Source organism: Mastomys coucha, unplaced genomic scaffold (genome assembly GCF_008632895.1).
Source record: "Mastomys coucha isolate ucsf_1 unplaced genomic scaffold, UCSF_Mcou_1 pScaffold3, whole genome shotgun sequence".
In the NCBI taxonomy this organism is placed as follows: domain Eukaryota; kingdom Metazoa; phylum Chordata; class Mammalia; order Rodentia; family Muridae; genus Mastomys; species Mastomys coucha.
Genome location: NW_022196909.1, coordinates 44098157 through 44122325, shown reverse-complemented (window position 1 = coordinate 44122325; position 24169 = coordinate 44098157). Strand labels below are relative to the sequence as shown.

At 50.4% G+C, this 24169-nt stretch overlaps 1 protein-coding gene across 1 annotated transcript; it reads right to left on the bottom strand.

The window, feature by feature from the left end:
• Positions 1–2383: 2383 nt before the first annotated feature.
• Positions 2384–23754, bottom strand: Rsph1 (radial spoke head component 1). Its single transcript, XM_031346992.1, has 9 exons — positions 23531–23754; positions 19966–20079; positions 19757–19862; positions 12944–13034; positions 12392–12527; positions 8663–8734; positions 5368–5527; positions 4637–4765; positions 2384–2579 (listed from the first exon to the last, which is right to left on the bottom strand). The coding sequence occupies exons 1-9, from the start codon at positions 23582–23584 to the stop codon at positions 2536–2538; spliced, it is 906 nt and encodes a 301-aa protein (XP_031202852.1). The 5' UTR covers positions 23585–23754; the 3' UTR covers positions 2384–2535.
• Between the last annotated feature and the right edge of the window lie 415 nt (positions 23755–24169).

Genomic DNA, 24169 nt, shown 5'->3' with positions numbered 1-24169 from the left:
AGAGAGAGGGAGGGAGGGAGGGAAGGAGGGAGGGAGGGAGGGAGAGAGAGAGAGAGAAAGAGAGAGAGAGAGATTATTCTGCTTTATGGAAGCTATTGTCAAAGGCATTTCGCCTATGTCATAGATGTGCCTGTTAGAGACAGCACGGCATAGGGGAGTTTGGGACCTAAGGTTTCAGATCTCCAACAGGGGTCTTGAGAGGTACCATCATGGATAAAGCGAGGAGACGGGTATGGCAATGCTTCTGTGAAAGTAGGAACTGGAGAGGAAAAGCCAATAGTAACTGCTCCAGGCTTCCCTCAGGTCCAGCAGAGGGGCAGCTTTCCAGCGTGCTCCATGCCTCCTCCCATTTGGAGAACACTCACGATGATGGTGGAGCCCCTTGTGTATGTCTGTGACTGTTACAGGATTTGAATGGCTGGCTTGCTACTTCAGAGCTATTTGCAGAAACGGTTGGGATCGGTGCTGTCAGCAGGTTCCTACACTGGAGCCAGGTTCTGCCTTGACACCAGAAGTCCAGGGCTATCACTCAGTGAGCTCCAGGGAGTTGTCCCAGCTCCTCCATTCCTTGCCAGTAACTCCAGGGCACCACCCAATTCTGTTCTCCCAGCCCTCTGCCACATCCCCCTTACCAGAGGTTTACGGTTATTGATTCTTAGATACGGAGCCACTGTCTCAGGATGCACATGGCTGACCATCTTCTGTCCTCCACCCCAACTCCAAACACGGCATCCTGGTGACAGCCCCTTTCCTAACTGTGCTTGTATAATAAGTAAATAAGATGATCCCTGAGTATAATTGCGAGCCATGTGGTCTCAGCTGCTGTTTATAATGTGGTGGCAGAATTACTGTAACCCCATTACAACAAGCTTTATGATAGTGGGCACAGCCTGCAGTTTGTAACATCCGGAACTTTCTTGTATTTATGAAAAACATTTGTCTTGCATTTTTCAAAGGGTCGTAAAATCCAGCAATGTGTGTACTCTGTTTTTTATATACTCTTAAAAACCCAGATTGCAGAAAATCCCTCGCCAAATAAATCAAATAAACCTTTGATTCCTCGGATGCTCCATGGAGCACCATCAGGAGTTGGATGGAGTCACACAATATCAACGTCCATATCTCCACATGTTCTGAGCACTTCCCCTACAGGGCCTCACACGGCCCTCCCGGCAACCTCTGCGGGTCATAAGGAAGAAATGAGAAAAAACACAGAGATCCCCAGCTGGCTTCCCACACAGTGGGAACCCTCTGCAGTCTAAACCTTCTCAGCTTTTAGACTACACCACAACATACTATGGAAAGTGGCCTTCCACCCAGTGTGGCCTATGGCCCAGCAGCCCCTGGGAACCTGAACCAATACACACTCAGGCCTCCCCAGACTTGCTGAAACTCAGAGGTGCCTGACCATCTGTGTTTCCTCTGAAGGTGACTTCCCCAATGTGCAGAGACCCTCCACAAGAGCCAGGTGTCACATTGGCATTCCACAGTGTCACCATCCCCTCACGCTGTTCTTGGTGAGAGTCAATGGGAGATCTGGGTGGGGATGGAGGGGGTGTGAAAGCACGGGCCATTGTAGCTGCTGCTTTTGGATGAGAGATTGTGCAGCGTGAGGAGACTGGGTGGGAATGGAGAGTGATTCTAAGGGCTGAGGACAGAGGAGCCGGGGGTAGGCTATTCTGACGGGGTGTCCTCGCCTGGGACTCAAATGCTAGGACACGCACAGTCATTCATTTTGCTAACAGTGCTAACCATGGGCTGAGCAAGTTGGTCTTAAGAAAAACAATAATGCTTGAAATTTCTGCTGCAACTTCTCCAGGAAAGCAGAGGTGGGGAAATGAATGAATAGTTTGCAAGGACACGGCCACTCCCTAGCACCCTGTCCTGGGGAGGCTAGGGGACAGTAGGAAGAATGCTTTGAGCAGTACTTGAAAGCTCGGGAGATTGTGCTGCTGGAGGTAGATAGAGTCAGGGCTCAGCCCTTGCTTTCTGAGCAGCTCCAGGGAAGAGGAGGCTAAGTTGTGTGGGATACAGTTTAAGGGCTTCGGCTTTAGCTCCCCAGGAACAAGTGTGAGTCCATTGGACACTTGGCCAGAGTTAGACAGGAACCTGCAGTTAACTAAGGAACCTGAAGGGGGAGCCCACTGCCTCCTCAACAACGCCTCTGACTGGCCTTGCTCAGGGACCTTGCTGGAGCCTGCCAGAGGGTGGAGAAAGCTGGCAGATGGCTTCTTACAGAGCAGTGGGGCACACTCTCTCCAGTCACCACTCCAGTTTTATGAGAAGTGAGCCCCACAAGCCCACGCCCCTCCCCTGAACCTCTCCATGGAACAAGGCCCGTGAGAGGCTGGAGAACGGTTCACAGAGCAACACGGGAGGCTCGTTCACCAACACTGAACACCCAAAGATTCATTTCCAACCGCAAAACAACTTAACAACTGAGAGAGAGATTGACAGGCAGTGGGTACCAGCCCCAACTGACTGGTGTTAACTAAGGCACGCCTGGTGTGTCTGTAGTCTTCTGCCTCCTCTGTCTTACTCCTGGAGGTCTGACGGTTCTTCGTCAAAGTTCGAGTTAGCTGGAAAGAAAAGAAAACATCAGAAAAACATAAAAGTTAATGATGTAAACAAGCAAACAAAAACCAAACCAAACCAAAACAAAACAAAAACAAAAAAACAATTACTTTTTAAAGAATTACTTATTTTATATAAATATAACTATGTGTGTGTGTGTGTGTGTGCGCGCGCGCGCTTCTATCTTTAGACACACCAGAAGAGGGCATCAGATCCCACTGCAGATGGTTGTGAGCTACCATGTGGTTCTGTTGCTGGGAATTGAACTCAGGACCTCTGGAAAGAGCAGTCAGTGCTCTTAACTGCTGAGCCATCTCTCCAGCCCCAATTACAACCCTTTAAGCCCTTAAGTCCTTGCCAAGCCCCGTTTCCCACAGGCACTCAGGTCCTTGAGCTCAAGCTCCTCCTTTTGCTCGGGAACCAGCCACTATCCACTCTGCTGGTTCTAAGAATTCTTCACCTTCATCACCATCCTGTCCTTTCTCCCTCCCACATTGTTTTCTTGGGGATACTCGTCTCCCACTGGCTCCCCCTGGTGCTGGAGCAACCAACTGGAGGCTTATGCTTCTCAAAGGACCTTCTGTAACACCCACAGATCTGAGGATCCAGTCCGAAGGCCCACCATGTAAGGTCAAGAAAGGATGCTCGAGAAAGCTGTGGCCACCTCCTCCCGGCAACTCCCCTTGACTTCGGGTTGTGTTCCTGTCTGGAGTTTCCTCTCATCTCCGTATTGCCTTTTCTCTCTGGCTCTCAGCCTCTCCACTCACCTGGAGCTGACCCTTCCTGGAGATACTTCCTGTTCTTGTCCCACCTCTCCAGGCAGCTTGCTGACCGTCCCTAATACTCTAGAGTGAAATCGTGGGCGTGGGTGGCTCTAGATGAGATCCCTGCCTCTCCACCCAACACTGAGGATGCCAGCAACCCAAAGCTGTATGCAAATGAGCAGTGGAACTTGATGGCTTTTAGGAACCCAAAGGAAGGGTACAGGGCCGCCACTGCTCTAAGTGCCCACAGGATCCTGCAGGCATTGTACCCGAGAGGGGCCATTCTTACCTACTTATGGAGTGAGAGGATAAAGGTGAGCGGTCCACCAGAGCCCGCTTAATGGGTCCTGCCTGGATCACTGCCTCTTAGATATGTTCTTACACTGTTCACATTAACTATTGCCAGAAGAGCCTAAGTCCACACGTGTGTTCCTACGCGCTACACGGAAAACGAGTTTTGCCTGGTTTTGTTGTTTCAGATTAAGTTTTTAAAGAAAACTACAGGGAATAGGGCTGGAGAGATGGCTCAGCAGTTAAGAGCACACGGACTGCTCTTCTAGAGATCCTGAGTTCAATCCCCAGCAACCACCTGGTGGCTCACAACCATCTGTGCCTGCCCATCCAGATGTAGAACTCTTGGCTCCTTCTCCAGCACCATGTCTCCTTGTGCATCACCATGCTTCTGCCCACGATGCCAAGGAACTGTAAGCCAGCCCCAGTTAAAGGCTTCCCTTTATAAGAGTTGCCGTGGTCATGATATCTCTTCACAGCAATAAAACCCCACCTGAAACGGGCCCTAATCCCAGGCCAGGGGAGCAGGCAGCCTGGGGTAACCAGGTTGTCCCTAAGCTCTCTCTGCAAGAACAAGGTCAGATTTAGCTCGGAAGATGGGAACCCCACCTGATCAAATCAAAGGAGGGCCTGTGGAGAAAGAGTTTTCAGACTCCAGTAGCCGCGGGTGGGATTCCTGCCCTCTGTGGATGGCAGAGGTCTAAGTTTCCAGATTGTTCTCCTAAACCACCTTGACAGATGTGGCTGTTTCCAATCACATCTAGTTTTCTCCCTCTGGGGAGAGTGTTGAGGACAAGTCACACCAGGGCCCAGTCCCTGTCGAGGTCAGGCTCAAGTGCAGACAAGCTGGACTTTATGAGAATCTACGCCGGTCTCTCCAGGCTCGTTTAGGTCCCTCAGACTAGCGGGAGGATAGCTCGGTGGAGGAGGGAGAAGCTTGCTCCTCCTAGGGTGCTTCGGAAGGCCTCCCACTAGCACCGCCCACCCCGAGGGGGGCGTTTTCTTACCCTGGTCAATGTCGTAGCTGTTCTCCTGGCTCTCCTGCCTGAACGTGTCTATGTCTTCGTCGGCCCCCCTCTGCTCCACTTCGCCCTCAAAGCCTTCAGCCTGGATCTCCTCTGTGGTGTCACCCACGCCTGGGATGAAGACAGCAGCGGCAGATAGAATGAGATCACCAGAGAACATGAGCGCGGGTCTGCGTGTCACGTGACCCTCCTGGTCTGCCTGGCAATGTCTCCTGTTCTTATAAGCATGGACCTCCTTTCCCAACCTCCCACGATCCAGCCCAGGCCTGGCCATCGGATCACCTTGGCCCGTCTCCGGACTTTCTTGACAAGACCCCACCGTAAAATGGATACAGAGAAATGCTAGCTAGATCCTTCTTCCAACGGGGACATCTGATCCCATTTGCTATCGGCTGCCCAACCCAAGTCATACCCACAGCGAGGTGATACCAAGTGAACTCTGGCTATTGGAGAATTCCCCCTCCCCCGGGGAGCTCCTGGGGCCTGCGTTGTAGCAGGACGTTTCTTCCATACAGTTGGTTTTTGTTCTTCTCTACTCCCTGGGAGATTCCCATCCCAAACCCTTTCCCTTAGAGCATCCTGCACCCAAACTGACCCACTGGCCATTTCTCAGGGAACCCAGCTACGCCAGGCCTGGGGACAGGTGTGTATGATGCTTGCCCTGACAACCCCAGGGCAGCCCTGTAACCCTGACAAGCGTGGGGCGGCTGTACCAGTAGTCCCTTGCACTTCTTCCTGGCCTTGTCCCTCGGGGGGAGGTGGCTCCTCGGAGAGGGTTGGAGTCCACAGGGCCAACTCTGTGATTTTGAGAGCTTTCCATTTTGGAATGATGTTGACTAATGTCTCTTCCTCTTCCTCCTCTTCTCCTCTTTCCTGTTTTAAGGAGAAAACACAAAGCCGTCGAAATCGCCGTCATTTGGTCAGAGATACCAAATGATAATGCCGTGGGGGAGGGGGGAGGGAGGTAGGGGAAGGTAGACAGAATTCCAAACATCTGCTCAGCCCCTCGGAAAGGAAATCTTCCATTTTCGTTCCCAAGGTTCTGAGTTCCTTCACCCACAGGGGGAGACGAGGACAGGGGTGGCCAAGCCTGCCCTGCATCAGAGTCACTCAGGATGCTCTCTGAGGCACACATCCTTCTCACTCAGCCAGTCAAGAATAGAAACTAGTAATCTGCATAAGATTCCAGGATGGCAGACTAATCATTGGCATAGGATCCCAAGTGACCCTGAGGCTGTTGAGCCAGGGACGATACTTAGAGAATGTCCCCAAAGGGACACCTGTGCTCTGGCAATGGCTGACCTCCCCAGGTGGTAGATGACCCTTCCTTTAGCAGCTGGCAATCCACCACTGATGGCTCATAACCTGGGTGCCTCCCACGGAACTGACCCCCCTCCCATCAGCAAAGCCACAGCACCACACCACCCCCACACCCCACCCCTGCTGCGTGACCCTGGCTCAGGTGGGTCCCAAGCTTCAGAGGTGTCACAGCACATGGGTCACCTCCTGCTTCTAGCCAACCCTGCTTCTTCCACAGTTGACCCTGAGGTCAACCCCCAATAAACCATGCATGCGTTCTTCTCCTCTTCTCTTCTCTTCCTCCTCTTCTCTCCTTTCCCTCTTAGCCTTTTATCTTATCTTTCCTTTCTCCTCCTCCCTTCCCCCGCTCCATGCCGGCCACCTGGAGATGGCTGGCCTCTACTTTCCTATTTCTTCTCTCTCCTTTGTATAATAAAACATCTTACAACCATGGGGGGAGGGGGGAACCATGCATGCGTGCCTCAGAGTATTGAAGCTGAACTTCTCGGTGTGATGTAAGTGAACTGTGCCCTACCCACCAAAAATGTGATCTTGTCCTAGCCCCCAGGACCTTGGAACATGACCTATTTGAAGATTAGGTGGTCCGTGTAAAAGTGAGGCCCTACTGTGGGTGGTATTTTAGTTCCTTTTGCGTAGCTGAGACAAACTACCTTAGGGAATGGCTTAAAAGAGGGAAGAAGGGATATTTGGCTCAAGGTTTCAGAGGCTCCGACCATCATGGTGGAACAGGTTACAGCACAGTCCACGGGAAATGGGGATGGGAACAAACAGGAAAGGGCCCAGGGAGAGGCAGCACCCTGAGATAGCCCCCTGGTGACAGTTCCTCTAGCTAGATCCCCACCTCCTACAGTTTCCAGCACTCACTTCATGACAGTGGGGGTGGAGGGACGGGGTGGGGGGTGGGGGTCAGACTGACACTTCTCATCTAAACCAGAACATCTGGTAATGTTTGTGGATGTGTTGGGGAGACTCCCTTTAAGTGAAAAGAAAAAACAATGCTGAGGTTGAAGAAACCTTAGGGAGGGAGGGAGGGAGAGAGGGAGGGAGGGAGAGCATTCTTGTAAGTCTTCTTTTAGCCACAGTACTACTGCTCCGTCTTATTTTATTAATTACTTTTGCCGCCTCTGCACCTCTCATTGTGCCTGTCTATAGATTAATCTCTGTGGTCTGGTACTATCTCCTGCTCCAGGATAGGCAGTGTAATCCTGGGTGACCCAGCGTACAATACAGTTCCAGCTCACTAGGAAGGAATGCCTGTGCAGCTTCGGGGACCAAGGAGAAAAGAAAGGCACAATTGGATACTTTCTCTGGCCAGTCTCAAACACCCTCCTAGAGCTTCCGGCTGGGGATGGGCTGTGCCCGCCCACTCTGCTGAATCCTGCCTCTGAAAGGCGGGACTTCCCAGAGCAGGCGGTTCTCACCCTTCATAACCCCTAGACCCTTCAACACAGCTCCTCGTGGGGCGGTGACCCCGCCCCCCCACCATAAAATTATTTTCGTTGCTAATTCACAACTGTAACTTTGCTGCTGTTATGAATCGTAAATTGTAGAAATCCGACTTGCAGCGGTAGCTGAGCTGACATACGGCCCCTGAATGTTCTCGAACCCTTGGGCTTCCTCACTTTCTCTAAAGCACCTCTTCCTTGTCGTGGCAGCCCCTATGCCGGCTTGGCTCAAACTTTTGTTGTTTCGGGTTTTTGTTTTTGTTTTTGTTTTCCTTTCCTTCTTTCTTCTATTCTGCTTCTCTGGGAAAACAGCTGAGGTTTACAGCTTGCTTGGCCTTGGTTTTTTTTTTCTTTTAAACTCTAATAAAATTGTCCTCAATCATTAAAAATAAAAATAAAAAAATTCTTACAGCAAGAATGAATAAGTCGCCGGGCAGTGGTGGCACACACCTTTAGTCCCAGCACTTGGGAGGCAGAGGCAGGCAGGTTTCTGAGTTCGAGACCAGCCTGATCTACAAAGTGAGTTTCAGGATAGCTAGGGCTATATAGAGAAACCCTGCCTCAAAAAAAGTCAAAGGTTCAGAGGTAGTACTAAGACCAGGACATTTTTTTTTTTTTTAAGTTTAGTTTAGTTTTTCGAGATAGGGTTTCTCTGTGTAGCCCTGGCTGTCCTGGAACTCACTCTGTAGATCAGGCTGGCCTCGAACTCAGATCAGAAATCTGCCTGCCTCTGCCTCCCAAGTGCTGGGATTAAAGGCGTGCTCCACCACTGCCCGGCAGACCAGGACATTTAAACCTCATTATCCCCAGGCAATGGTCAGGCATTAATACATCAAGAGCTCACTGCATGGACACCCCTTCACACAATCCTGTACCCGAGGGCCTGGGAATGGCTACACTGTTGCCAACCAGAGAAGAGCAATCGGCTATTAAAGCCCATGCTCAGTGTAGCAAAGGAACTTATTAACTAACTAGGCTTTACGAGCAGGCCACCCTCGGGATGTCTGTGAACAGCTGCCTGACCTCGGTGCAGACAGTTACAGCATTCAGATGCCACTCTGGGACTGACACCTGCCGGGAACTCAGGGTTAGACAATTCCCAGCCACAAAATCAGGCTCTGACTCCTGCAGGCATTGTGAAATGACATCGATTGCTTCGACAGTATGGCTGCCTTCTGGGATCCATGTCACCGAGCAGATAATTTATTTAACCCTTGGAAGCAGAGGCAACAAGTCAACTTACCAGATCTGTTAGGTGATATTCACCGTGCTGTTCGCATCCGATGTCAAATACGTACTTTCCAGGGCCCACAGGCTGGGGGGAGAAAGGAATTCAACACACTTTATTCTTCAGAAATTCCTCTCTGAACAGGAAGCACGAAGCACTTTCTAAGCACCATGCCCAGAAAGCTCACCCCGAATGACCTCACTGTGCAGAGTCCGAGAGGGGTTACAGAATGGTTTTGTCCACAGACAGCTAATGGGGATGCTTTACTGCTGTATCAAAGGAATGAGAAATGCATTCACTTTAGAACCCGTAATAAGTCTGTGCCTGTGGGCAGACTCATTAGAGAGGGGCTGGCTACCAATGTTTTGGTATGCTTGTTGTAGCACTGGATTTAGTGCAGAGCATTTTAAAATTTATTTACTTGGAGTGGGGGCAGGGCGCACGTGTCGAAGCACTCATGTGTCGGTCAGAGGACATCTTGCAGGAGTCTGTTCTCTCTCCTTCTACCGTGTGGGTCCTGGGTATCCCACTCAAGTCTACAGGCTTGACATCGGCTACCTTTACCCACTGATACATTTTACTGCCCCCCATGAGATTTTTTTTTCCAAGACAGGGTTTCTCTGCATAGCCCTGGCTGTCCTGGAACTCACTCTGTAACTCAGAAATCCACCTGCCTCTGCCTCCCAAGTACTGAGATTAAAGGCATGCGCCACCACTGCCCGGCTGAGATTTTTTTTTTTTTGGTTGTGAGCCTAGCCTTTAATGGCTGAGCCATCTCTCCAGGCCCCCCCCCCCTTTTTTTAAACAAAAAACCTCATCACAATTACATGCACTTTGACTCCACTTTGACTTAGAAACCCAGCGTGAACTGCTCCTCAGATTTACAAATGTTTTCCCCCTGTCATCAGCTGTCAACCTGACATTTGATTTCACCTTGGACCATGAATTATAACACGCCAACTCCGTTACTGATGTTAACTGTTGCTATGCCACTCTTGTTGAGTTTTGAAACTATATCTCTCTCCACAGCTCAAAAGCCTCTTTGCTCCTAGTCTCAGCCGAGTCTGCAGACCTACACCGCCATACTGGGCTTTTGATTTTCTAGTCATTACGCTGCTTCTTATGAAATTAAATCTTTTTTTTTTTTCTTTCAAGTCTATTGAGGGGCTCTTTCCCTCATTTCTGACTTGGCAGACAGTTACCTATTTTGATTCGTTTCGGAAGGTTCACGGTCACAATTTAAAAATATTCCTTCCAGAAAATACCTTTCTCCCTTTGCTGAAGGGCAAACCAATTTCACCGACTCCCTAACCCTTTTATAAAGTGGTAAAGCACAATGAAGACTTTCAAAAACACACAGTTAGCAGTTCCCTTAGCCAGGCGTTGGCAGGAACATCTGTTTTCATCTGTATCCCTCCCAGACTTCACCCAGCGATGTGATTTGGGTTTATCTAGTTATATAGTTTCCCAGTTCATTATTGCCCCTCATTTCTTCATTAATCACTGGGGATATCCTAGCGAGACGTTCAACGACTTCATCTCCTACTACCTCCCATCTCCGTCCTCCTGTTTTAATAAGACTTGCCAGCAAGGGCAGGGAGAGGGGAAAACATCTGAGAAAGAAACACTAGCCAGTGCTGAGAGGGTGAAAGATGTTTGGGCCCACCTGTAACCATGGAAACACACCGTTTGGGGCGGGGGTGGGAGATTTAGGGGAGGAAAAAAATATAACAAAGGATGTAGGGGATCAGCCCAAGGTCACGAGAAAGCAATGGAGACTCAGGTTCTGCTGTCAACGAGGGGGTAAATTTGTGCAGCCTTTCAAGACCGGGGGTGTTTTTGGCGTTTCAAAGCATCAGCTCTTTACACTCAGCCGCCCCATTATCTAGCTGTGGTGGCTCATCCTGGTTGTCAACTTGACACACCTGTGATGAAGGAGCCTCGGACCTACAAAGTGCCTACTTCGTCAGATCAACCCGTGGGCTGCGCTCTTGCTTAATTGTTAGTGGACCTAAGAGCCGTCCGAACCCACTGTGGGCAGATCTATATCCTCAGGCGGGTGGGCCAGAGCTGTATGAGAAGGTGGTAAACCTGGCCTGAGAACAAGACAAGAAGGAAGCACTGTCCCTCCCGAGTCTGTTTCAAGCTCCCGCCCTGCTTCAGTTCCTGAGCTGATGATGTCCCTCCAAGATGGACGCACTGTGACCTTTTCTTTTTTCTTTCTTTTTTTTTTTTTTTTCAAAACAGGGTTTCTCTGTGTAGCCCTGGCTGTCCTGGAACTCACTCTGTAGACCAGGCTGGCCTCGAACTCAGAAATCCACCTGCCTCTGCCTCCCAAGTGCTGGGATTTAAAGGCGGGTGCCACCACTGCCCGGCTCGGAGTGTGACCTTTTAAGATAAAATAAACCTTTTTTTTTCCCAAGTTGCATTTGGTTGTGGTGTTTAACACGCAGCAACAGAAAAGTAACCAGGACTCTAGTCTGCGCAAATGCATTTTATCTAAAGGCGGGAACAACAGGGAACTTGAGTAGAAAGGTCTTACTTTCATTCTGGAGGCGGGCACCACCTGTTTGTAAAATGGCCATTGTTTCCAGGTGGGATGAGTGGAGGGGACAGTTTCGGGGTGGGGTGGGGTGGATAGGAGTGGGGTAGAGGTGTATGATTAACAGGGGAGCCAACAAAAGCAGAAACACGGAGCCAATTGTAGATTAGGCCCGTTCAAGGTTCCCTGCCCTGCGAGGGTCAGAGCAGAAGGGATGCCCTCACCCTGCACCTGGATAGTCAGCTATCTGGGATTTGGTTTCTCCAGGCAGGTGACTTGCTTGTGATGTAGAACTGAATGGCCCACTGAGCCAGGGGCAGGAGCTCTGTCTAGACCAGGGGAGGGCACTGGGGGGGAAGGGGAGCTCCTGTATATTTTATTCCACATGCTCAGATGTGAGAGATGGTAGCGGATGTATCTTTGCGTCCTGGTACCTCGTGAATAAGCCAAACTGATTCTTCATAAGCTGGTGTGTAAGTATGTGTCAGAGGTCCTGAGGAAGGGGTGAGAGGGGGCAGCCTCGGGGGTAGGGCGATCCTAGCACAAGCCGCTTTATAATTTGTTTGTTCTTTCGTGGCTTGCATAACTGTGAGCTTTTTTACTTAACCTGGTAGAGCGAAGCCTCCAGGGTTTACTGTCCCCTTTCAGGCCAGCTAGCCCAGCCTACTGATGACTCCAGCAGTTAAGCCTCAAGTTACCTACATGCAAATGAGCCAGAACTAACGGCCACGCTGAACTGAACGCGGCTGACCCTACATCGACCTCTATGCCGGAGTACTCAGCAAAGTCTCTCTTTTAGGCAGTCTTCCTCCAGCCCAGCCCAGCACTCCTGTGAATGCTCACGGCGACTGACTTTCCCCTCTGCACAAAACAGCAGCCAAAGCGGAGCCCACCAAACAGTGGCAGCGGATCAAAATGTGGAGGTCTCCAGACCCAGGGCGCCTCGAGCCCTCCCCAACCAGGAGAGGGAGGCTGGCTCCTCCCATTCAACATGATTACCAGAGGGCAGAAAACACACCTCTGGCCTTCACAGACATACAAAGTGTTTCTGAGGCCCTCAGGAAATGGGCCGCACTCCACCCCACCCGACTCTCTGTTCTGTGGGCATCAGAACAGCTTGGAGTAGAGCAGCCAGGCCTCATCTGGTGGGGATGGAGGGCTCCTCCAGGTGTTTAGTGTTGGCACACGGTGCGCTGACTTACGTTTTTGTTTATGAACTTGCCCTGGTACCTGTGGTTCAGGTGGATGAGCTCGGCCGCACCCTCCTGCTGGCCGTGCACCCAGGTGCCAACATACTTACTGCCGGTCTCTGCGTAGAAGTAGGTGCCTTGCCCGTGCCTGGTGAAGACAAGACAAGGCCACTTGGTCACTTGTCCAGGGTGGAGAACTGACCCTAGGACAGACAGAGAGCTAAGGAGAGGCCAGCTCGCGACGTGTTTCCACTCGAAGGCTTGGCATGCCACCGCACACACGGGACATTAAGAGAAGCATGGGGCCAGCGTCATCTAACGCACAGAGGCCGGCACACAAACCGCTTTCCCCGTGCGGCTGCTTGATCTCCACTAGACTGGCTCTCTGCGCCTTCACTCCCTGGGGCTTATGGACAGAGGACCCCACGAACGGGAGACAACAATCACCCCCTCTTCCCATCACAGCAGCGCCTCCCCGACACACCTGCCCTACTGCCTTAAATGGGCATCACTCCTGTGCTCACACAACAAACGGACCCCCAAGACTCCAGGAAGAAGTCAAACCTTTGATGATTGAACCACTCCCCTGTGTAGGTGTCGTTATTGACGTAGTAGTACACGCCATGGCCGTGCCTCTGGTCATCAGCCCACTCCCCTATAAAGGACAACACACACTCATTAGAAGGCGAGTTGAAAAGAACAGACCGACCGTGTCAAGGCCCCTGCTAGCCCAGCAGAAGCTAAGCTTTGTAAACCATAAGGGCTAAGCCTGCTGCCTCTGTCCTCTCTGACTTCCTGCCTCTGCAGCCCCTTCCTCTTGTGCCAGCTTCCGGTGAGAGCTGGCTAAGGAGGGACCGGCCCAATTAGGAGCTCCAGGACACAGATCTGGTGGAGGGTGGATGCATGTCATGTGAACGCCAGGCATCTTCATGCTTTTACAGGCCAGTGGACAGCATGCTGAAGGTTCAAAAGAGCTTGTCTGCCCCACTGGTAGTGAACCCAGCCACATCCCATCAGCCTTGGAGGTGCTCCTTGATGGTCTAGCCTCAGCCTACATTCTGTCTCCCCCCTGGGTACTCGGTTCCAAGGATGCCCCTCCTGCCAGCTCCTTCAGTCTCCCTCGCACACCGCCTCTTGTGCCCTGGGTGGCTCTGCCCAGGCCCCTCCATGGGGGTGGCTCCTGGTGATTCCTCACGCACTTGACAGGGAATTGTATCCATGGGAAAACATGGAACGAGGCTTCATGACAAAGTCGACAACAAACCGAGCTGTCCGTCAAATGGGGATTTGAAATCAGTCTCTCAAAAACTCCTCAACTCTCACGGGTCACACAGGGAAGAAACCAACCAGCAGGTTCCTAAGGTGGACGTTGCCTAAAACGTCGCCTATGAGCAATGGCAAACCAGCACCCCGGGGGAACTTTCTAGAATACCTACTTTCTAGACTACTTCCCCAGGGTGAAACATTCTAGAATGGAGCTACAAATCATTAAAAACCAATTGAGGCCAGGCAGTGGTGGCACACGCCTTTAATCCCAGCACTTGGGAGGCAGAGGTAGATGGATTTCTAAATTCGAGGCTAGCCTGGTTTACAGGAGTTCCAGGACAGCCAGGGCTACACAGAGGAAACCTTGTCTCCGGAAAAAAAAAAAAAATTGCGATCAGTTTGTTTAAAGAGAGAAAAGGGCAGTTCCATCTTCTATTGTCACTACAGAAAACATTGCAAGCTGTTTTCATATGGAAAGAGTATCAGCTAACATGGGCGGAAGATACCCGCCTCTCATGTGGAGGCCCTGGATTCGATCCCAGTGCAGAAGCAAAGTCAAAACAGTGGTGGAAGAAAGCTGTCCTAGAATTCTGGACAAGGATATCTGTCATTAATTAAAAATACCTCCAGGATGCCTTCTTCAATACAGTGTTGTTTATGGTATTTAATTTTTTTGTTTTGTTTTGTTTTTGTTTATTTTTCGAGGCAGGGTTTCTCTGTATAGCCCTGGCTGTCCTGGAACTCACTCTGTAGACCAGGCTGGCCTTGAACTCAGAAATCCACCTGCCTCTGACTCCCAAGTGCTAGGATTAAAGGCGTGCGCCACCACTGCCCGGCAATTTTTTTTTTAATCGAAAAATGTTTGATTTATTTCAATTTGCCACGACAAATAAAAATCCATTTTTACAGCAACTTTATATCCTTTTTCTTAGAAGACCCTAGGATGTGTGTAAAATTCTGGCTTACACAAGCACTAGAAAGATCTGCACGTACGACATGCTAACAAAATGCTAATTACCCAAACTGTTTCTGGGAACGAACCCCAAAGTTCATCCAAAAAACGGGGATTCTATAGAACTTTCCGCACTTCTCCGATATCGACTTAACAATGACAATATTCTGGCTGCTTCATGAACTAGGAGAACATCTGTACAAACGGACAGAGCGCAGCCCCCATGAGCATCCACCAGATGAAAGCAGAGGCCAGCAGGGGTGTGGTCAGCAACCTGGGGCAGGGGCAAGAATAGACCCTCAAAGGTGAATGACAACTCAGCACAAACATGCATACTCGGAGAGGTGGGGACAGTGATTGCTACAGGTTCCGAAAGCACTAGGTCCCACGATAAGATGTGAGACAGGGTCACAAGCAAAAGAGATGGAGAACCCCCAAATTAAGGTAATTCACTAAAATACACATTTGGTGCCAGATATGTAGTGGCCATGAGACCAGGTGTGCAGTGACCATGAGACCAGGTATAGAGTGACCATGAGACCAGGTGTGTAGTAACCATGAGACCAGGTGTGCAGTGCCCATGAGACCATGAGATCAGGTGTGTAGTGGCCATGACACCAGGTGTGCAGTGGCCATGAGACCATGAGACCAGGTGTGCAGTGACCATGAGACCAGGTGTACAGTGACCATGAGACCAAGTGTGCAGTGACCATGAGACCAGGTGTGCAGTGACCATGAGACCAGGTGTGCAGTGACCATGAGACCAGGTGTGCAGTGACCATGAGACCAAGTGTGCGGTGACCATGAGACCAGGTGTACAGTGACCATGAGACCAGGTGTGCAGTGACCATGAGACCAGGTGTGTAGTGACCATGAGACCAGGTGTGCAGTGACCATGAGACCAGGTATAGAGTGACCATGAGACCATGTGTGTAGTAACCATGAGACCAGGTGTGCAGTGCCCATGAGACCATGAGATCAGGTGTGTAGTGACCATGAGTCCAGGTGTGTAGTGACCATGAGACCAGGTGTGCAGTGACCATGAACCAAGATCTAGTGGGCATTCGGTGGCAGCATTGTGGCTGCATCTGCAGCATCTGCCAATTTCTGTGGTGGAATATTCCCATGGAGGCCAATTTGCACCTGTTTGTGGAGCTGCAAGAAGTGCAAAATTGGCTTCTGTGAGCTCCTCTGAGCTGCTCCAGCTCACCCTGGAGCAAAGTGGCTACAGCTGGGACAATTACTTCATCTGGTTCCCTCCCCCCCCCCCAAAAAAAGACAATAACAACAAAACAAAACAAAAAACAAACAAACAAAACAAAACAAACAAAACACCGAGCCCATCTCTCTCCTCCCGACCTTGGGAGCTAGGCTCAAGGCTGGTGAGACAAGAAAAATGTTGTGTATTCTGCAGAGACTTTTCAAGAGTGAAAGGGGACATTTAAGCTGCAAACGCCAGATTTCAAGTTGGTGAGGACCAGAGATCACACGCTACACCCCTTGAGAAATGTGTGGGAGGCTCCGCCCAGCCCAGGAAATCCTATACAATGGGGCGGGATTTCTCAAAGGAAGCCAGTCTATACCTGCTGCAGGCTTCAAAGACCAGGAGTCAAGACTCCTGGATACCATTTGGGAACATTCCTGCTTTGAATTTGCATGTAACTTTTTTTTTTTTTTTTTTTTTTTTAATTCTGAATAGTTCTCTCCTATTCCCAGCTCTTCAGGTCTTGTCACCAGGCCCGGAGCATTGAAGGGAGGGAACCAAGTGCTTAAAATCCCTTGAATGAGATTTGACAGGGCTTTGGGTTGGAACAGCATGTATATGCCAGCATGACCGTGCACACCAGCTTCCTAGGAACACAGGCTCCTCGGCACTAGGCCCTTCTAGAACTCACACCGCACACCCTTTCATCCGACTGTTCATCCGCACGATCTGTAGCATCCTTTATCACGAACAACAGTTTCCAAGAATTCCGCAAACCATAAGGGAAGATCACCAGACTGGAGACAGAGTTAGGAGAACACCTAGTTAGCACTGAGCAGGACAGAAGTCGCCTGGAAACATCCACCATGACTTCCGAATCTGAGTTGGGGGCAGGGCAGGGGGGTGGGGTCTTATAAGGACAAGCTTTCCTGAGGCTCTGGTAGCTGGAGCCTTGAACTACTGACTTCTTGGGAAGCCGTTGCCTGCAGAGCCGGAGAACTGCTTGGTGCGGACACCCACACTTGAGCTCACAGGTCTTGTGAATAGACTTTTATCCTGGGTTGGTTCATCCATGTTAGGAATTCCTAATGTGCTGGGCAGTGGTCATGCTTTTAATCCCAGCACTTGGGAGACAAAGGCAGAGGCAGGTAGATCTCTGTGAATTCCAGGCCAGCTTGGTCTACAGAGGGAGTTCTAGGATAGCCAAGGCTACACAAAGAAATGCTGGAGAGAGAGAAAAGTTAGAGAGAGAGAGAGAGAGAGAGAGAGAGAGAGAGAGAGAGACTCCCTTGGAGTGAAACTGTACCCACACTTGGGTATGTCTTACCAGCAGAGCGCCTCTTTTTCACTTAATCTTCACGCCTCAGTCTATATTAAAATGTCTTTAATAAAAACCCCCAACTCCGCCGGGTGGTGGTGGCACACACCTTTATTCCCAGCACTTGGGAGGCAGAGGCAGGCGAATTTCTGAGTTCGAGGACAGCCTGGTCTACAGAGTGAATTCCAGGACAGCCAGGGCTATACAGAGAAACCCTGTCTCAAAAAAACAAAACAAAACAAAACAAAAAACAAAAAACAAAACAAAAAAAAAAAACTCTGTTTCAAAAAAAAAAAAATAAGAATTCCCAAATCCCTCCCCCCTTTAACATATTTTATATGTAACCCAAACTGTATTAACGTCTACACTCAGATCAAAAGTGACAACAAGATTAGGATCACAGGGATATGGGAAGAATTAAATTAAGCCCTAAATCAAATTGTTCAAAGCTCATTAAAAAGCAGATGTTGCTTCTGGTCAGCCAAGCCTACTAAGGTTTAGGAACCAAACAATATAAGCTCCATGTCTTAAGACAGAGGACATGAGTGTGTCTACCCCATCCCAGAGTCTGGCAGATCTCTCTCTGCTCTCTGTTATTTTGGGGTTTTGTTTTGTCTGGAAGCAAGGCAGGTAACTCCTGTGGTTTGGCTGGGTGCCTCCCAAAAGGGCCATGTGTGGAGGTTTGGCCCTCAACTACAGTACTGTTGGGAGGTGTGGAAGCCTCGAGAGATAGAAGCTGGTGAAAGCAGTCAGGTCACTGGGGACATGTCCATCCCCAGTCCCACTGCCTTCTGCTAAGGTGAGCATCTGGGTCTATCGAAGACTCCCCCCCATGATGCTCTCCGCCTTGCCACAGGCTTAAAAGCTGTGGCCTTCCCAGCCTCTAGCAGGCTGAACGGGGACCTTGAGCGCTTGCCACAATGGGTCTTATCGACCTTGGTGGAGTCATCTGCCTCGGTTGCACAGGGCAAGTTCCCACAGGAACTTAGAAAAATAGACTGACCTTGCTTTGCAATGTAATCCAGCTGAAACAAAGGATGGGGGTCTGTGGGCTCTCCCTATATAAATGCAGTGCTGAATATTAAACTTAGAGACTTGATCAGAACCTTGCCTTGGCTTCATTCTTCTCTCGAGCCCCCCACCCCCATCTCTTTTTTATTTCCAGCTCCCCCGCTTTCAGGTAAACCCAGTTCGTCCTTGGCCGCTGGAGGGCTACAAAAAGCAACATAGCCAAATGTCTATGGACTGACATCAGGTGCTGGAAAGACAACTCCACAGTTCAGCGCACTTGCTGCTCTTGCAGAGGACCCAATTCAGTTCCCAGAACCCACAACCATCTAGAACTCCAGTGCCCGAGGCTCCAGTGCCCTCTTCTTGCCTCTGTGGACACTTTATGAACGTATTCCATTGGCATACATGCATGCAAAACGCTCACATACATGAAATAAAGTAAACACATTTTTGTTTTGTTTTGAGACAGGGTTTCTCTGTGTAGCCCTGGCTGTCCTGGAACTCTGTAGACCAAGCTGGCCTCGAACTCAGAAATCCGCCTGCCTCTGCCTCCCAAGTGCTGGGATTAAAGGCGTGCGCCACCACTAGCCTGGCAAGTAAACAAAATCTTAAAACCTCTAAAATCAAATTAAGCCTTCCTCTCCTCAAAGATGAATGTATCAGGTGTTAGTCATGGGAGTATGGCTTGCATCTTAAGGATAGATACGTCATCCTCACCAGAAAATAATGTTGTCACACCAAAGTGCATTATGGCCCTGGCCAAGAAGATCTTCCTTCGAGGCAACAAAGCCTATAGGAACCCCACACAGATCAATCTATCCCATCTGCACGCTACCAGCAAGAACGCTGAGACAAGAAAGGGGAGGCACAGAGCCACACCGACTGTCCCCATAGTCAAAGGCCAAAGGCACAGATCGTTTTGGAAGTCAGATGGAAACAAGAAAACCCTTTTTAGAGCTAGGAGGAACGGAGGACAGGTGGGCGGGCAGAGAACGAGGGTGCGGGGAATGTTGGGGGAAAGTTAGAGAAAAACCCAGACACACAAATCAGCAGACGCTTCCAGCCTTCTCCCTTCCTGGCTCTGGGACTAGACGTAGATCCACCAGGGGGCAGCGCTACACAGGGCCCGGATGTTCTTAGAAATAAGTTAAGAGTCTTCTTGAGGCACAACATCAGAGACCCGGGAAAGATATCATAGCAAGGCAAAATGTCCAGATGAAGGGACTCCCAACGGTCTAAACAAACATGACCATCAGAAGTGGGATTGGGCAAAACCAGTAAACACCAAAGGCCCCCACAGAGGGAGGATGTGACAGGGCTGTCATGGATCTGAGCCACACCCAGAGTCTGTGCCCACCCAGCGAGGCCCCTTCACTCACTCCCAAGTCGCTGGCTCCCAGGAGGGCATTGCTGCCCACAGGACCAGCCATGTGCGTTGGTTAGTTAGCGGTTTAGTTACTTAAAAGACTCTCTAGCCACTATGACATAAGGAAGGAGAGCAATTTTCTTTTTTTCCATTGACTGGTAGATCCAGTGAACTTGAAGCGTTCTTGTACGCTTTACTATTGTGAGCAGACTTGTTCAACGACAGAAACAGCCTGTACGTAACAGAAGGCTTCCCCTTACCTTCGTATCTGGATCCATCTGGATAGATAAAGGTGCCTTGGCCGTGCTTTTTATTTTTAACATAGTCTCCGACGTACCGGGCCCCGTTCTTAAATTTGTAGGTCCCCTGAAAACACATCGACGAAACAGTTCACGCCGGTCCCAAGTCCCACATGCACTAAGGCGATATTTAATAGAGGAAACCAGCTCCCCCGGTCATCATTTCTGACCTGGCCATGTCTTTTTCCAAACTCGTAGTTTCCTTCGTACGTGTCCCCGTTGGGCAATCGTGCTTTCCCGTGTCCGTGCCGTTCTCCCGCATCATTGCGCTCCCCCTCATATTCCTGGGCAAAAGAAATCAAGCTAATTGTGGCTGCTGTTCGTTCCTGCCAAGTGCATGCCAAGCGATTTACAGCTATTGTCCCACTGATGCCTTCCAACCTTGGGCACTGTGTGCATCTGTGACGTTGCATACTGGAGGAGCAGGTAACCAAGCCTGGTGGCCAGAGCTCTGGTCTGTGATCTCACAGTTAGTGCAGGGGTCCATGGTGGGAGCCTCGCTCCCTTCAGCATCTGAGGGTGTGTGATTTATCATGCTAATCCTGACTCTGGAAACATGAACCAATGTATGGGAAACACTGGGTGAACTGTGTCCTCACAGGAATGCTTGTAGAGAGCACATGCGGGTAAAACGGGTCCCCAGACTGCACAGACACCTCCCAGGTCACCTTTTTCAGTCATTTGGGACTTAAAGAGCAAATACTCTTCCTGGACTGTCTGCTGTCTGCAGACAGATTTGACCCAGAGGCTAGAAAGATGGCTCAGTGGCTAAGAGCACTGGCTAGTCTTGCAGAGGACCCAGGTGCAGTTCCCAGCACCCAAATGGTGGCTCACAACCATCTGTAATGCCAGTTCCAGGGGATCCAATGACTTCTCCTGGCCTCCTCAGTCACTACATGCGTGTGATACACAGATGTACATGCAGAAAAAAAAAAACACCCATACACCCAAAATAAATTAATATTTGTTTAAAAAAAACAAAATTAAAAATAAACCATTTCTAACCCAATCTGAAATTTCTATGAATCTATCTTGTAAGCAGATTAGCCTGGAGCTAGATCTCAGTGGTAGTGGAACTGCCTAGCATGTATTAGACCCTGGGTTTCACCCCTTCACTCACACACACACACACACACAGAAACATACATACACAGAGAGAGAGGCAGAGACAGATACACACATACAGACACACACACACACATAGAGATAGACACAAAGAGATGCAGAGACAGAGAGAAACAAAGATACAGACATATACACAGACACTACACACACACACACACATACACACACAACTTTTGCAAGTAGTACCACTTGTAGGGGCTGAAGCAGGATTGCGGGATCACTTAAGCCAAGGGATTGAAGGCCACACCTGAGCCACAGAGCAGATCCCTGCCCCCACCCTAAAATCAAGGGAATAAGAAAGTAATACAAGGCTGCAATCCTCCCCTTCTTTTCTACACTTTATAAGATGAATGTTCTCTGGCTCATATACATGGATGCAGTGCATACAATACATACTAGAATGGCCAGAGCATTCAGTAATGATGTAACCTTACAGCCGGGAAGTGGTGGCACATGCCTTTAATCCCAGCACTTGGGTGGCAGAGGCAGGTAGATTTCTGAGTTCAAAGCCAGCCTGGTCTACAGAGTGAGTTCCATGATAGCCAGGGCTGCACAGAGAAACCCTGCCTCGAAAAAAAAACCCGGAAAAAAAGAAACCAACATAGACAATAACATTAAATATTATTACATATTAAATCATAATACATGGAGTTGGTACATGCCGTCACGTGGGAAACCTCAGAAACAAACCCGTGGGCAGTTTAGCTCAGAAATTCCTGCCTAGACTATATAAGCGCCTGACCCTACGAATTGATCTCAGGGTTGTTTCAAACGCCAGTGTGGTGGTTCGAGTGAGGATGCCCCCTGGAAGCTCATATAGCTACACATTGATGCTTTGCTTGGTGGTAGTTTGGGAAGGCTGAGGAGCCTTTGGGAGGTAGAGGCTGGCTGGAGGAAGTCCGTCACTAGGGTGGGACTTCTGAGTGTTGGTAGTGTCACGCCACTGCCTGTTTGTGCTCTCTGCTTGCATCTGAAGATGTCAGCTCTCAGCTTCCTGTTCCTGTCGTCAGGCCTGCTCCTCCTCACCATGACAGACTTCTACCCCCCTGGAATCATAGGTCCTTCCTTCCATGAGCCGTGGTGCTTGACCACAGCAATAGAGAAGTGGCTAATACCCACAATGCACAGGGTCCCTGCTCCTGTCCTGGAGGAGGTCTGCTGTGGCCAATGCTGAGCTACGGAAGTCGACCCCTGCTCCCATCTTAGGAACCTCCCCGTTTGCCTAACACTGACTGAGCTGTATGAGTGACTAACGAGAAATTCTTTAAGTTGACCTGAAAGTGGTTTGACGTCATAACTACGGGCTTAGACATGTTACAAATCAGGAGCAGGCAGGGAACAAACCGGAAATCCTGATGGAAGGGACTGTGTGTAAATCAGATATGAGCTGAAGCAGACTGTAAATTAGTGACCTCTGTCTCTCTGTGTGAGTGTGTGTGTGTGTGTGTGTGTGTGTGATGTGCAATAAGATGAATATGTCCATCTCCATGTGGGTGTTTGCTCATGTGCATGTTCACGCCCATCTCTAGGGACCAGAGACTGACCCGCAATGCCTTCCTCAAGTCTCTCCACCGTATTTTTTTGAAACAGGCTCTCTCACAGAAAGCTGGAGCCCTCCCATTCAGCTAGGCCGGCCAGCCAGCCAGCAAGCTCCAGAGATCCTCCTGTGTCCAGCTTTTTCCTTGATAGCGGTATCTGAACTCAGGCCCTCTTGCGGCTCAGCAAGCACTCCACTTACTGAGCCATCTACCCCTGGAAGCAGAACCCCAAGAAACCAGTGAGAAGGTCTGCCAGGTTGGAAAGGAGGCGGCTGAGCCAGGATGTGTGGTGCAAATTTCAGGTGCAATACCAGCCTCCAGCTAACTGAATGGAGGTCTAGCTTTCACGCTTGAGTGTGTCCTGCCTCTCTGCACTAGCTCCTTGGTGTTGGGGAGCAAGGGACTCCAAAACATTCCTCCATCTTCACACTGACCACGCTGCTCCAGCCCATGGATGAAGAAGCCAAGTGGGAATGCCCAAGGCCAGCAAAGAGTGCCAATACTGTATGACAGAGCAGGGGTTGGGGGGGGGGGAGTTCTTCAGTTGATGCTCACACACAGCAGGCCTATTCCCTACTTTGTCAGCCAGGGTATGGTCATTCTCCGGTTTAAGGAGAAACAGCCGAGAAACAGCCGGCCCACAATGCACTCACGTAGGAGCACATCACTGGCTATGGGTTCCTTGCCTCCCCTCTGTTGTTTGTTCTACACTAGGGAAGTGATTCCAGTGGCTTGGGATGGTTCAGAGAAAACGATTCCAGACCCACATGGTGAAACCTTGAGAGCCCGGGGCACCTCAGTACAGTGCGAGAGTTCTCAGGAAGCAGCCTTTACTCACGCCCTCTGCCTAGAAGTCTTCGCCTTTAATGGGAGGCGGGATGGGAGCGGGGAAGGGGGGGTGGAAACAAGACGTCACGGCGTTTCACCTTTCAGAGCGACTTCCTGGACGCAGCGCCGCCAGTGTGGCCGGCTTGGTCCTGTCCCCAGCCTCTTGGCCCTCTGGTCCCCACGCCTCCCGCTCCGAAGCTGCGACGCACCCCTCAGAAGTCCCTCCCTGGTCAGGAGCTCTCACCCCAAGATCGTTCTCTCCCTCCTCCTCTAACTCCTCAGAACCAAGGTCCGACATGATCTGGTCTCAGCCAGGATCTCCGGAGCAGCGTCTCTATCAAGCAGGTACCAGCCACCCCTACTCGCGTCCCGCGTCGTCATGGAGACGCTGCCCGCCCCACTTGGCTCTCCGCCTGGAAGGGTGGCGGGAAAGGGCCGCAAGAGAAGCGTGGGAGGAGCCAAGGGCTGGAATAGTGTCCTAGCAACTGGAAGGGCGTCTCTGCCAATCGCCGCCCGGGACGAGGGGGCGGGGCGGGGCCTTGGCCGACTTGGTACCTATGCAGACCTGGCTGTCTAACCTGGGCAGTATCACTGGCCTCTGGAATGTCCTTAGTGAGCTGGTTTGTGGGCTCTGAAAAGAACCACCTAAAAAGCAGACACCCGCTCCCATTAGGACGAAAGGTGCATCTCAACTCTGGGTCTTTCCTTTCAGTCCCTTGGGTCCCCCGTAGATGCTGCAAGTACCCCCCGCCCCCGCCCCGGGTTATTCTATACCGAGATGTTTGTGGTCTCTAGATGTGTGTACACTTGAGTCTTTTCTGTGTCCTGTCAACACGTATACACTGGAGCGATGAATTCTGACCACTTAAACAGATGCTCATGC